The 14,673-nt window shown below is 37.7% G+C and overlaps 1 protein-coding gene across 3 annotated transcripts in view; it reads left to right on the top strand.

Annotated features, from left to right (window-relative positions):
• The window catches only part of ADCY2 (adenylate cyclase 2), a 224,865-nt gene that overhangs the window by 54,453 nt on the left and 155,739 nt on the right, over positions 1 to 14,673 (top strand). For all 3 annotated transcript variants that reach the window (XM_065628875.1, XM_065628874.1, XM_065628873.1), the window contains exon 3: positions 8,277 to 8,438. In XM_065628875.1, the coding sequence (XP_065484947.1) occupies positions 8,277 to 8,438 (162 nt within the window). The remainder of the gene's footprint in view (positions 1 to 8,276; positions 8,439 to 14,673) is intronic.

Raw genomic sequence — 14,673 nt, 5'->3', positions numbered from 1 at the left:
TTACCGCCCTGTACAGTCACAGTATTTCATGGCAGTCCTTGAGAGGCTCCTTTCTTTGGCAATTTTTTTTTCTTTCTTTGTTTCTTCTCTGATTTTCCCAAGAATATATGCTTAGGAAAAAACATAATTTGCAAAAAAACATGCGTTCGGGTTGTCAGGTTTCTGTAAGTGGAATCATGCTGCTCAGTTGTTTCAGTTTACCACGTCTTTTGTTTGCAGCAGATGCTGTCTTGAGCTGTTAAAATGACACTACTGAGCTGTGCACTGTTGATCTGTGCAAAAGAAATCCAAGTTTCCTTTGTTCAAGCTCATTACCATTTTCCTTTTTTCTACCAGATGTGTCCCAGCCGTGACCCTTTACCACATTTCCGGTTATTTTTCCCTTATTCTGACACCTGCCACAGCAAATGTCAGCTCACTGGGGTGTTGTCCTTGGTTGACCCTTGCATGTCTCAAGGAAAGGAGGCTCCTGCTCTTTAGAGGGAGTGACTACTCAGTGTTATTATCTACATAGTGCTGCTTGATAGTAGATAAGGTCAGGAAGACACATGCCCTCCTTCTCTGGGCAGTTGCTGGGCTACTGGGTACTGTACCCTGGGTACTTTTTACTCTCAGAAACATCTTGTGCCCTTCAGCACAAAGAGATGCAGTTACTCTGCTGAGCTGCACTATGTTTTTGCGTCTCATCATGAACCCTCCTTTTCCCTTCTTCACTTTCAAGCACTGCTCCCTTTGGGTTCTCTCCTAACCACAAACATAGAAAATTTTCAGGGCTTAGGGGAATGTTATCAACATGGGGCTTTGTTCTTTGGATTTTTTTTTTTTTAAGATGGGGAGAAAAGAGTTGCATGAACTATTCAGGAAATATGCACAACATGGATTCACGTGATGTCATTTTGATGCATGATTGTCTATTCTTTTCCTAATAATTGCTGCCCTTTCATTTGCCTTTTCAACCACTGCTATCATGCGTTTTTTTAAAGAGCTGCTCACAGTGAGTCCTGTATAATTTTCTGAAGTTGTAGTAACTAAGGTGAAGCCCGACCTTAATATTTAAGGGCAAAACACAAAAGGGAAGAATAACAAGGATGAACAATGTATTCTCTATCTCTGATGCTTTTTACTTGTCTTACCACGGAAAAATACAAAGGCATAGCTTATTGTCATCTGATCCAATTAGAGACTCAAATCACTGCAACCACATGCCATTGTTGGGCTACATAGTGCTTCATCAAGTTGCCTTTCTGCGTGCAGGGACCATCAGCATTGTAACAGAACGATTCTGTCTTCTTGACTGATTAGACTATACTGTGGTTGAAACAAGGGTGATGAGATACAGCAGAAAGATGAGAATTAAGTGAGTATGAGAATTATAGCACAAACAGGTGTTACAGAGTGAACTAAATTCTTTCTTTTTAAGTGTGCTCAGGAATAATCTCAAAGTTGGTAGAGATGATGGTAGCTCAGTCTCCTCTTTCTGTAGCAGCAAGGACCAAAAAATGTTATGGATCATTGGATCACTGCTGATGGTCCTTGGGTCACTTCTTCCAGATCCCATTTCCTTCTTACTGATCCTCTTCAGTGAAAGAAAAGCTTCTGTGACACAGAAAGCAATCATACAGTAGACAGCACACAATCAGGTTATATCTTGATTATTTAAAATGTGATTCTTCCTTCCTTCCTTTTCTGGAGTCTTTCATCTTATTGTCATGTTAGTCTGTGACTTTAGCAGCACATTTGCAGGTCCCTTGATGCACTTATTTTGAAATATCCATTTTCCTGCAGTCAGCTTGCTTTTATTCTATCCTATTTTGCTAATGATTGTGGTTAATTTTTTGGCAGAGGTTGCAATGACTGATGTTTCCTGACAACATTTAAATGCAGACCTCTGTACAAAAGAAAAGGATTATTCATTTGAGAGTTCTCCATGATCAAAAAAAGGCATAATTTACAGGGTTGTTTACTACCTCTATGATAATAATTGGAAAAGTTTATGTTTGGCAAAAATGTATGAATTAATAATTTATTGTGGACATAAGTTTGTGGAGTAAATCACAAGCAAAGTCTTCCTTTTTGATTTTATTCTTGGGGTCTATGATATACCTGACACTTGAGAAACATCGGTTTTATATGAATTAAAAGTTAGCATCTTACAGATTTTACCCTGTTGTTGCTGAAAGTTGAGCTTTCATTTCATAATTCCCTTCCAACTAGTGAATGGTTCTACAAGGCTTTGTGTTCATAGTCTTCTTAGACTTTCAGTCCTTGTTCTGAATTACCTTGCTTTATTTTAAAGTCAGGGCGGGTGCTGTGTCATAACTGCCACTTTCCCTTCCAATTCCTCTTCCCTTTTCAAAGTATGTTTGACTCTTACCCCAAGAACACAAGACACTTCGTGCAAGATCAGACCATGGTCCATCCAGCACAGTGTTCTGTCACCGAGAATGGCAGCAGAAGCTGCCATCAAAAGGCAGCAAACACACTTGATCACTTTTTGTGGTCTGTTCCCTTCACACCTTGCCAGCCTCCACAGCTGTGTTAGTAATGTCAGAGGGTACATCCCTGCCCTGTCTTTTTATTATTGGTTTATGGACAAGGTGTCCGTGAATTTGTTAAATCTCTTTTTGAACCCGCTGGTACATTATGACCTCCTTTGGCAGCAAGTTCACAAAAGTCACTATCTGCTAGGTAAAGACATACCTTCTTTTCATCTGTTTTAAATCAATCTACTAGTTTCATTGAATGCCCTTTTGTTCTAGTGTTGCAGGGTTTGCTGAACAACATTTTCCAACTTCACCTTATTCTATGCTCTCATAATTTAAGCCTTTTCATAGATGACTCAGAACAGAAGTTGGTTTTAGCACTCAATGAATTTTTTGGTTTGTGTGGGTAGCATATTTTGTCCTTCAAACATGGCCTGGCTTTTAGAAGTCTGAGTCTGAAGATTTGAGGTCTGGAATTCAGAAGTAGAATGGCAAAGGCCTTTATGTATTTGCAGCCTTTACTCTGCCTACACAAAGTTTTAACATTCAGTTTATAGCTTGCATAAATACCCTTCTGACAGCTTAACATATACATTTTATTAAATCATGAATATAGTATTTGCAACTGTTTTTTTAAGATTAGTAGGTCCTGCCAGTTATGTTGTGAAACTCAGTTATTTATTTTGAAAAAAATAGGGTATCTTCTTTTGTGCTATTATATGTATAGACAACAACTGAAATCAGTAGCTGTAAACCAAACGTCTTTCCAAGGGAAAATTCTTGAATTACCTGCTCAATTTTTACTCCGTTTACACATGAAGGAGGAAACAGATCTTGAAAAACCTCTGAAAGTGATCCCGGAGTGGGTTGGCCCACTTAGTGTGAATATTTGTAGTCTAATTGTTTAATTATGGGAACAGAGTCTTTTCTGGTTACACAGTGAAAAGCTAGCACTATTTTCCCAAGAGTTTTGCTGTCATTACACTTGTATGTAAGAAGTTGTCCCAAAGAATTACAGATATTTTATTAGCTGTTGCCTCATTACTGCTGTCTGTGTCTAAGGCAGTGTTTTCCCTGAACTCGTCCTGAAATAGCACATTTAGATTTGCAAGCCTGGTTCAGTGCCAAGATGTCATACTCCTCCAGGGAAGATTCTGGTCAGAGTAACATTAAGTTGAGTGTTTTTTCATATGCCAGACCCAGTTATGATTAACCATTTAACACCATCTTAAAAAGCATGTCTAGCTGGGAAATTGTGAGTCATTGTTGGAACATAATTTGTTTAAAATGAATGATTAGTATCTTTTTGTACAGTTGTTCTCAGTGTCAAAAGCAACTTCCCCTGTGGTACCCTATACGCTAAGAAAGACAATTTTAATTGTGTAAAACATTTTAAACTTTCTGCTCCAGATGCCCTCCAAAGACAAAACCACTCAGAGTAGAAACTGGCGACACCAGGGAGACAAAGTTCCTGATAATGAGTTGGGTCCGTGGGCTGCAAAAATGGGTTGGGTCCACTGAAGTTTGTGCCATCACAGTCCAAACCAGTGACCTTTCCAACAGTAATGCGTGTGAACCACCAAGTATTATCAGCTTCATACCACGGCTCCTAGATCACAGTCACCAGTATAGGTCAGAGGCTGAAGTGGCCAACATACATCTGGAGGTGCTGGGACAAAAATGGCATCATTAAAAATATTCAGAATGGGCTTGATTTAAAGAAGGAACTCTATCCTGTACAGTCAAAATCTTTCTGTTTTGCAAGATTCATAAAGATGCTTACCTATCGCTTTATGTTGTCTGTGACAAGAATGAGTGTTTATGAGTGGTGGTGATGATCAGTGGTATCCCACTGTCATTATACCATTTGGTATCCACGTCTCTAATTACATCACTACAGCAATCCGTATGAGAACTTCAGCTGCCCTTCTGAAGGCAGCTGCACAAAATCTGCAGAAAAACAGTCTGTTACCCATCTAGACAAGCACACTATGGCAGCTCTTCATTCTTTAAATCACTGTGGAAAAGAACTGCTTACATAGTAGATGAAAATGCGGCACTACTGAAGTGTGGGAGAAGAGATATCTAGAGCAGCAAACACATTCAGAATTTGCTAAGCTCTGACAGTAAAGAATGATGGGCAAGAGTCCTGGATACCCATCTATCGAAACAGGAAAGCCACATACTTCTCTGTACGATGTTATACCAGTGTTAACTAAAAGCGAATGCTATGTGCTATGATGCATACCATCCATGCTTCTCATCTCCAAGGTATGGGTAATATAAGCTCATTGAAAAAGAATCAAATTCCTAAAGATGTTTCTAAACAGTGACAGGTTTTGTGGTTATGGCACGCTTTGGTGGAACAAACTCCTTTTCATAGTGTCAAAAATAGTACACTGTAAATGAATACCATATTTACTGATGGGTACACCTGCCAAGTGCAGACATACAGTGACATGCATTAGCAACTCTTGCAATGGGATAATGGGATCCTTCAGGGCTCGGCGTCACTGCTTTTTAATGTTTGTAACAGCAATATTCTGCTAATTCTTATGAGAAGATCATGAACAAGGTCGAGGGCTGCTGTCCATTCTGCAGACTGTGACCCAGTCCAGAAAGCCTGTCTCCTCTTTCTACCTGAAGAACTGCTCTATCCCGAAGCCTTTGAGTAATGAATTCTACAGTACCAAACTTAAATACGGCCACATTTTGAAATATGTTGAAAGGTCCTAAGCCTTAAATACTATGTATGGCTGCTATCAAGATGAAGGGTAGAAGCATCTTATTTCAGGATACTTGGGGAATATTCTTGAGCCACGGTGAAATAAAAAAAGGAACTTCTGTAATAAACAGAGTTCTCAACAATTTCCATTACTAGAAATAGAGAAAGGGGGCATGGCCAAGAATCAAGAACTATTGACGGGAGCCATTTCCACTTGCTTTTTGGATGAGAGTTTCTGTTTTAGCAATCCAGAGATAACTGATACCTCTCCTGCTTCGCAACAGCATTCTCAGACCCAAATTTCAAGAGTGTGCACCAGCTACCTTCTGATGCCCATGAAGCATCTGGTGTTTGTCTGTATGCAAACATAAGAATTGACAGGTCAATTTGTCAGTGAGTGTTCTTTAACCCAGTTCCAGTCCAACTCAGCCTGTTTGATGTTGAGTAACTGAGAATTCGAGGTATGGATATGTAGTGTCGAGAGGGGTTGGAACTTATAAAAACTCTATTCGTAGTTGTTGAAGGTTGAAATTCTCAATTTATTTTGACCAAGGAAAATAGTGGAGAAACTTAATGAGAGGATACTTTTTACAGTAGTATAATAGATTTGGTGCTGATAGAGCTGCATACCACTAGAAAAACTGCAAATACAAAATCTTTTTAATGTGCTTAGTAGTCTGTTTTATGTTGAAGTTGAAAAGCAACAGCATCCTATTATACCTTATATCCACTAATGAGTTTCAGTAAGTACCTAGCATATAGCTCACAAGTGGGATGAATCGTTTAGACTGGCTATAAAGTCAAACCATATTCAAGCACAGGAAATTTTCAAGTCCTACTTTTTTGAGACAATACAGTTAGAGAAGGATAATTTTTTTTATTTTCTAATCATAAAATTCTCACAAATATGTAAATCACATCTTCCCCCTAGTCAATTAAAAAGCTAAACTTAGAAACAACAAAACCTTACTTTCATGCAAAGTTGCTGGGATTGGAGGCATTTGAAATCCTTCTTCCAGTACTAGGGTCCAGGATTCTTCTTCAAACCTTTTTTTAATTGGAACATGTCTTAGGCATCTGGTTTTACATGTGGGTAAGGTATTTTGCCTCTGGCATCTGTTCATCTTACACTCATATTAGAGGATTTTTCACATCCCTTCTTGCTGCTGAACTTATTATTCAGGTTTTCCCCCTACCCTGATGCCTGCTATCATGACAGAAGAAGATGAGAATGCTTTAACATGATTTGTTCTAGCAAAATTACACTGGCTGTTACTTACATTCTTCTTAACTTTCAGAATTCTTCATTGTGAATTGTTTTATTATTTTGTCTGTTATTGCTGTAGGAATTGAAGCTAAGCTGACTAGTTCTTAATTCCTTAGCCTTTTTCCCAGCCTTTCAAAGACATGTTCTGCCAGAACTTTCTACATCTTTCCCAAGTTTTGAGACTATCAGTTAGTTCTCTCAGTATCACGGGTGATTTTTCCCAGGTCTGGACCAATTGAAAACATCACACTTACATAACCCTTCTCTTATCTACACCAAGTTTGTACACCCTTTGCTGTTGGTTTTACTAGCATCTGATCACAGTTAAAACTTTCAGGGAGGACTGAAACTAAAGAGATATCAAACACTTCTGTTTCCCTGTGCTATCAGCTGGTAGATTGGAAGAGCAGAGAAGCAAAGTTTTCGCTTTGCTTGTTAGCTGTTTTCTTACTATCCTTCATGTCCTTGCACTTCTGTTGTGTTCCATGCTATTGAACTTTTTGACTTCGGAGCATATGGGATGGTTGGGCAGTATCAAAAAAGAGAATGAGTGACCAGGAAGGAGTTGGATTAATCTTAATGAAGGAATTGGAGAAAGATGACTGGAGAACAGAAGCGGACTTCCTTTTCCATCCAATTCTTTCTCCATGGTGGAGAAGAATGCCTCCACTATCTTGTAGGAACACATACATTAGGGTTCAGTTTTGACTGTGGAATCATATGTGCAGATGTGAAAAAAACAAACTGTCAATAGGAGAAGCGAACAGCAAATTATTATTGCTGGTGCCTGCTTGGGAGCTTTCTGAGTTAAATACTGTATGTATACAACTGTTAGATGGTGAATAAGCTTGCAAGTTAACTAAAACTGGTGGAAGGGCTTAGGCTGGGATATAATTATAGGGAGGTTGGCACATTTTCAGACTTGTGTACTTATGCGTGCCAAATCTGTGTCCCAAATGTTGCTACGCTTTCACAAGTATGTGGTGGAGTTTAAAACACATGCATACCATCAAATATATAATGTTTTGTATGTATAGCGAAGGAATCCCTTTTGCTGTTACAGATTGGCTTGTGCATTTGGAGAGTTTGTTCCATAAAGTTAGTGTGGGTGCTCGTAGCCTTTTGTAAGAAGCAATCAGTAAATTCTGCTTGTAGGCTGTGGTTGTCTGAAGATAGTTTTCACGTCCAAATAAATGTGTTAGCTTAAAATGTAGTATTTTAAGGCAATTTGACATCCGTCATGTAGATACACATGAAGTATAATCTTATTAAACCAAAATGCTTGGCTAAACTTGGGATTTTTTCAATAATGTCATGTTATATTACATCATGAATTTTTAGTACATCAAGATGAATGAAATTTCTCTGAATCTAAATTCTTTAGGCTTTGTGGAGGGGTTTGAAAAATTGTTTTGTAGTGCAGTTCACAGTTAGAAGTCACCAGTCCCAGGAGAACTACGCTCTAACTATAAACAGAGTGTTAATAAAATTAAAATTTGAAAAGATAAATTCGTAGTTGAATTTGAAAAGTTAAATAAATTGGAGTATTGCGTAGTCGTTGAACCACGAAGTAGTATATTGAAACTGCACTTCTTAAATCAAATATAATGTACATTTTCCAACACTTCCTTAAATTAATACTTTCTAAATCAATTTTCTGCAGTGATTAGCAGTAACTTTCCTGTAAAAAACCTGATGTGTAACTTTATGCTGAAGACAGTTCAAAATTAAATGCTACTTTTTGAATGTTATTCCAAAATGAATTTGACATGCTTCTTTTTTGTCTTGCTGTCTTGTACAGGTATCATTTTTCTTGTTCATTATTTTTGTGGTGTATACCATGCTGCCCTTCAACATGAGGGACGCTATAGTTGCCAGCGTCTTGACCTCTGCATCTCATACGATTGTGCTGAGCGTCTGTCTATCAGGTACAGCTGTTGTAAAGGAACACTTGGTTTGGCAGGTAGGTTCTTTGTGGAATGAATGATTAATTGCACACTGAATAGCCCGGTAAATGAGCCAGGAGAGCCCCAGTTGTATTGCTGTATTGCTGCAGACTTAATTCCCAGGTATTCGCTTTCTAATAACGAGGGTGTCAGTAATGTTGTGTCTTGCCGAATCGCACACTTAATTGGTAGAATCTACAGCCACGGAGCACTTACCAATTTAAAAACTAACTTTGCAGAAAAATTATGTGATGCAGCCGTATTCTGGTGGACGCGTTATCATTTTGGCATGTAAAACACATTGCTGCTCACCTCATTAAAGCCTAACTTTGAAGACTAAGGATATTTTCCAGATATCAGTGTCACCTCTGAATCAAAAAATGCAGTGTTCTCTGAATACCCCAAGGCCTGCTGCCAAGTCTGCTGTAGGGATTGTCCTCCTTTTGTAATTCTCAGCCATTTACAGGAGTTTTACAGCCTCCTCCTGGTTGGGCCTCTGATTGAAGGGGACTGGCTGGCTCCAGACTCCATGACATTTAGCGAACTGAATTGTGTTTGTGTTTGCAGTTGGCTTGTAACTCAACTCTGACACTTTACTACATGACATACTACAGATTAATAATTTTTAAAAATCCAAATATTAGGAGGTTTTTTGCCTTACCGTTTTGCAGATCTTTTAAATGGTGAAATGCTATATTTCTTCTTGTAGTACCGTAAGCATCCCAGCTGTCATTAATAGAATATTTTTTTTATTATAGTTTTGTCATTTTAGGGAAACAGATTTGAACTTTTGCATCAAAATGACACTGAAGCTTAAAAGTATGCTTTTATAAACATACCAGTAGAACAAGATAGATAGACATAATGCTATTTATTGTGAATAGCATGAAGAATGAAGCAAATAGTTTCTGCTTACCTTTTAAGTTACTTGAGCCTTATTTTGAAAAACATTGTGCCTCAAAGAATAGCTTCAAAATTGCAATGATTGTACAAAGTTGTGCCTTGTAAGTTGTTTTTCAGGAAAATACATTTTGTTTCAAGATATGGCTGCAGATCTGTGTTACATGGAATACTGAAACTGAAGTCCCATAAACAAAATATGTTTGAAAATGTAGTTCTCTGTAGAAATTTTAAATGGTGAAATAAACAGGTTTGCTTTTCTCCTGCTAATTTGGATTAGCTGTGTGTTTTATGAGGAGGTTGCCAAGTCATGCGGTATGCTAAGCAAAGACCGTGGTCATCTACAGTCAATATAGTATTTTAATAAATCAGTAATACAATTATTGATAATTGTAGTGGAATAAATCAGGGAGAATGTTATTCTTGGGTTTATGTCAACCTATGGCTTTTATTCTGGGCACACATATGCTGCTAAAACAGTATTAATGTTTGCCACTCCTTTCCTAAAAGCGTTTTGGGTTAAAGTTGCTCTTTGCAAAATTTATTTGTTTTTCCTATCTTTCTAGACCATTAAAATTTGGTATATCTAAACCAGTACTTTCAGAAGATGTTATATTTTAGACACATCGTGTCTCCAGAATCAATAGAAATAAACCATGGGCTCTGATGTACAATTAGTGTCTTTCATCTCTTGCTATAATTTCCTATTTCATTCAGAGAGAGTGGAAGTCTTTGAGCAATTTGTAAATTTGTTAAGATATTTAATTTCCAGGATGTTCTTAATTTTCTATTATTTCTTTGCAAAACATATTAAATGTTCTGAATAGTTTGGCAGTTGCTGAAAGTACTGAGTGCACTGCATTCTTACAAAAGTGTGGAAGGGACTAAATGCCACTATTGCAGTGCACTCTGCCCTCTGTACACTTTTAGGTTACTACTGTTTATACTTCAGAGTGTAAGCAAAAATACGTTTGGTTTGGATTCTTTCCTTTTGAAAATCGAGACCACAAATAAAGGATTAGATTAGAGATACCAATTACACTAAAAAGAGAAATAACATTTGTCAATGATGTACCTCAAGTTGGTATAGGATATGTGTAATTAACAAAAAAAAAAAAAAAAAAACCAAAAAACGAACTATGGTATAATTGTTTAAAAGGACCGTGCAGTTGAATGGTGGTTGTTGTTGTTTTTGTTGTTGATGTTGTTGTGGTGGTGGGGTTTTTTGTTTATTTTTTAAATAGTGAGACCTGGACTCAAACTGCTTTGCAGAATTTGGTCACTAAGGCCCAGAGATGAGGAACTACCAGTACACCGAAATTCAGAAGCTTAGAGAAACACATTCAGGACTAAGTAAATTGTGGCTTGCAGAACTACCCTTAGCTTTAACAAAAATATGTTATAAATATTTTGATATCAGGTCTACTGATGTGTCTGAACAGAACAGAAACAAATACATTACCATGTTAGCAATGAACAGTGCATTTTCCTTCTGGCATGGATTTTTTTATCTAGAGGACAGATAAAGAGCCATTAGTATGCACTTAAGAAGCAGAAGGACAGGCGTATAACAAATCTACCTATAAATAAACATCAGGTATTATAGTATGTTTCCTGTATATATAGCAAGTATGCTTCTGTAGAGAGTACCTGCATCTCCTTTATAACTACTTCCTATGTATTGGAAGTCTTTGATTAAATCTTCTCTGACCTTTCTGTTCTCTTGGCTGAACAAACCACATTCCTTTGGTCTTTCTTCTTATGTCAAGTTGTTCTGCCTTTTAATGCTTTTGGTAGCCCTCTGCTAGACCCTATCCAGTTTTTCAGCATCTTCCAGTGACTCTGGTTGGTATCTCATAGCAATCTGGAAGTTAATCATACCTTCAGTCTATCAGTAGAGAAAAATTGATATTCGAAAGCATGTGCTTGAGATTTGGCAGAGCCTATCTTATTGGTTTTGTCATCCCTTTTCTTGTCCTCTGTAAAGTTTTACACCCAAAATTGACTTAAAGTTGAAAGGCTTAGCCTGCTTTTGATTATCCAGTGTTGGTTGCAGTCAGAGACACTGAGATAAAAGCCTACTGTGGGGATAAGGAATCCTTCAACAGTCTCTGCTGGTTACGTGAACTGGTTTCTATTTGACCTATGCATGTCTTTAAAGGGGAGGGAATCCACCTTGGTTTAAAAATTGGCAGTGATGGAGATGGTCTTCCACAAGCCTTCATATTTTTGCTATGGTTGTTGACTGTTAGTGTTAAAATTTTGTTCCTCTTTCCTAGTAGGAATTTGTCAAGCCTTGCCATCCAGCTTCTCAATCTGATTTTTTTGGCCGGTAGACTGACAGACTCGATAGTTTCTGTGTCTCCTATGAGAGTACTTTTAGACTATCATGAATTTGCCTCATAACCTTTTTGTCAGTAAAATAAATGTGATGCCTGCTTTTGCACTAGCTAAGCCTTGCATCACTTTCACAGTTCTTCTTTGAGGCCTCACTTGTGCTTCATCAACACCTTTCTTGCAATGTGGGCATAAGCCTTAGAGGAACATGCCAGGAGCAGCTGCAGCGGCGCCAAATGCTAATAGCGGGCTAAGTCGACAAAGGGGTTAGTGTGCTGCAGGGTTCGGCATGGAGACACAGACTCCACAGTAAAATACCCGGTTAGTCTCCCCTTGCAGTTCTGTGGGGAGTTTAATGCACAGCTATGGGATCTGTGACAGGGAGGAGGAAAAAGAATCCTGTGTTCCAGCCTCACTTTATAAAAAAGTAGCTTTCTGTTGAAAATTTTAATCCTAACTCTTACAAGGCACGTGGCCTGCCCCCCCGATGAGCATTCTACTGCCAAATAGAGGATGTTCTCCTGTCTGCTTCTGGTAGCCTGGTGGTTAGGGCTGCTGCAAGAGAACACAACTCTAATTATGACATTAAGGCATTTGGCTTGGAAGACTTTAGCGACTTAACATCCCTTTTAACTGTTGCTGAAATGGAAGCTATTTCACTGCCATTCCTTGCTGTAAACACATCACCTTTTTCTCCCCAAACCAGAACAGATACTAACCAAATACTTGTAGTTTTCGTGCTCTGTTATCAACTGCTCAACCATTCTGATCTTTTAATGGGTTGATACTGTCATTAGAGGTCATTTTGTTCTTAATTTGTTAAAAAAGAGCAAACCAAAAACTTTAAACAGCTTATAAGCTTCCATTTTTCTTTTTCCCTATGTTATATATGGGGGATGTGATTTTTTGTTTTAGTCTTTAAACAAAATTGTTAGTTTACTCTCTCAACAAGCAAATTTGATGCTCTTGTAATATTTTTTTCATTATATGTGGCTAGATGTTTTCTAAACCTTGACTAAATCTCTACAAACTGTCATTATTTTTTTTTTTTCTTTAAGCTAGTATTCTTTATTTGTTTTGATTTTTTGGCAGCTCCTTGTAGCACTGTAAAAGGGATCCCTTTTAGAGGCACAAAATTGCAACTGAGCAGCCTGCATGTTTACATATATATTGTTTGTTTGTTTGATTGGACTCTGTTCAATAATGCATGTAGCAAAAATAAACAAATTCTAACAACTTTTATGTAACTACTGTTTGGTCTCTGCTTATGTGAGGAGTTCCTTTGGTAGACTGGTAGCCAGGATAAATCCTAAGATAATACTCAGTCCTGATGGACAAAAACAAATGCTAAATGAAAATTTTGTTAATTTTCAAGAATGTTTGAATGGAAGAAAATCTGAGGCTACATCCGCAAGACCTTGTGCATTTACCGCCAGCTAGGCTGAAGTCTCCTATTACAGTACAAATTTTATCCTGTGTTTTATGCATGACTAAAGATGAAGCTGTTACCTTAGTCTTATGTGATCTTCTGGTGTATATGCACCAACTAGTGTTAGTGTACATCCAGATTGTGGTTTCTGCTTGACTTCTGATTCATGAGGTTTTGGTATGATTTGTTTCAAGATCTGTAGTGATTAACAAATTGTTGTTCTTGTTGTTGTTTTGGTTTGGTTTGGTTTTTTTGTGTTTTTTTTTAATAAAATGATCTTCCCTTTTCAACCCACTGTTTTGTTTTGTTTTCTGAATAGGCCATAGCTATTGATTTTTAACTTAGCAATCAGGCAAATCTTCCTGCCCATTTGAATCTCTAACTTTCTTGCTACTAGTTTGAATCTAAATTACAAATATTTCCATAGATCTAGTTAGCTTTTTCAGAGTTAATAGTGCTAATGCTTTTAAATCTCATCATCTCCTAAAAAAGGAGATAATTGACAGTATCAGATGGTTGACTGGATTTTCGAAGATGGATGACTTCTGTGTAGCATCTATAATACACATTTAGCTGGTCTAATCAACATGCAGCACATAAGCATAGATGTTCTGTTTAGACCACTAATTTAAACTCATCTTTTAACTGAACATCTTTAATAGGTGATGATATTTACAAAAAAAAAGTTATATATAATAGAGTGGTATAACAGCAAAATATAAATAAAAAGCATCAGTATTCAGCCACTAATAAAAGAAACAAATGTACACTCCTAGGGCTCAGAAACAGACTAGAAGTTGGTTTATGCTGCTATCATGCAGTACGAGAAAAAAATAATATTTATTTTAAAAAGGGCAGAAAGAAAGACTGTGTCTTTAACTACATTTATTATTGTATAACCCCTGAGGGTGCACAGCTACACAGTGAAAGCTTAAAGCACAGAGGAATTTTAGTAGGCTGAATGGCTGAAAGCTGTTTCTGTGGGCAGAATGTATCTTTCTTGAATACCTTTTTTTTGAAGCTGATAGGGAACAGTTATTCATGAAAGTAATGCAGCTTAAACAACTCTTACTTTTCTCCTGCACACTTACATGAAATGAGTTGCTGTTGTCCCTGCTGAAGGGGTGGAGGGCAGCGACTGCTGTCGAAGGAGGGAGATTATTTCTTGTAGCAGCAGCAGCTATTGCTGCCCCATCCCTTGCTCCATTTTCGTTTTGCTCTCCCCACCCCAGGAGCAGTCTGACTCACCACGTTGTGCACCAGCTGCAAAACAGTTTGAGAATGGAATGCTGTACCCTCCATAGCACAATACAGTAGGCATATTTTTTATTATTGCGAATGTTTCTTTACTTTTGATTTTATGCTTAAATCTAGGCAGGTATTGAAATGCCAGCTGCTCTGCTTTTTTAAACTAATTTTTACAATCTGTAGGCCTACTTTGGGTTTCACTTGTTCTTCAAGACAATCTGCAGAGTTTGGATATGCTTATGAGGAGCCTGCTTGCCTACAAGAGTATAGATATATAGGAGAAGGCACTTCATAGTAATCAAGCATTAATGTGGAGAATGTGAACATCTTCCAGAAAG

Source organism: Caloenas nicobarica, chromosome 2, assembly GCF_036013445.1.
Source record: "Caloenas nicobarica isolate bCalNic1 chromosome 2, bCalNic1.hap1, whole genome shotgun sequence".
NCBI lineage: Eukaryota > Metazoa > Chordata > Aves > Columbiformes > Columbidae > Caloenas > Caloenas nicobarica.
Note: the sequence above shows the minus strand (reverse complement) of the source record. Positions and strands in the feature narration are given on the sequence as shown.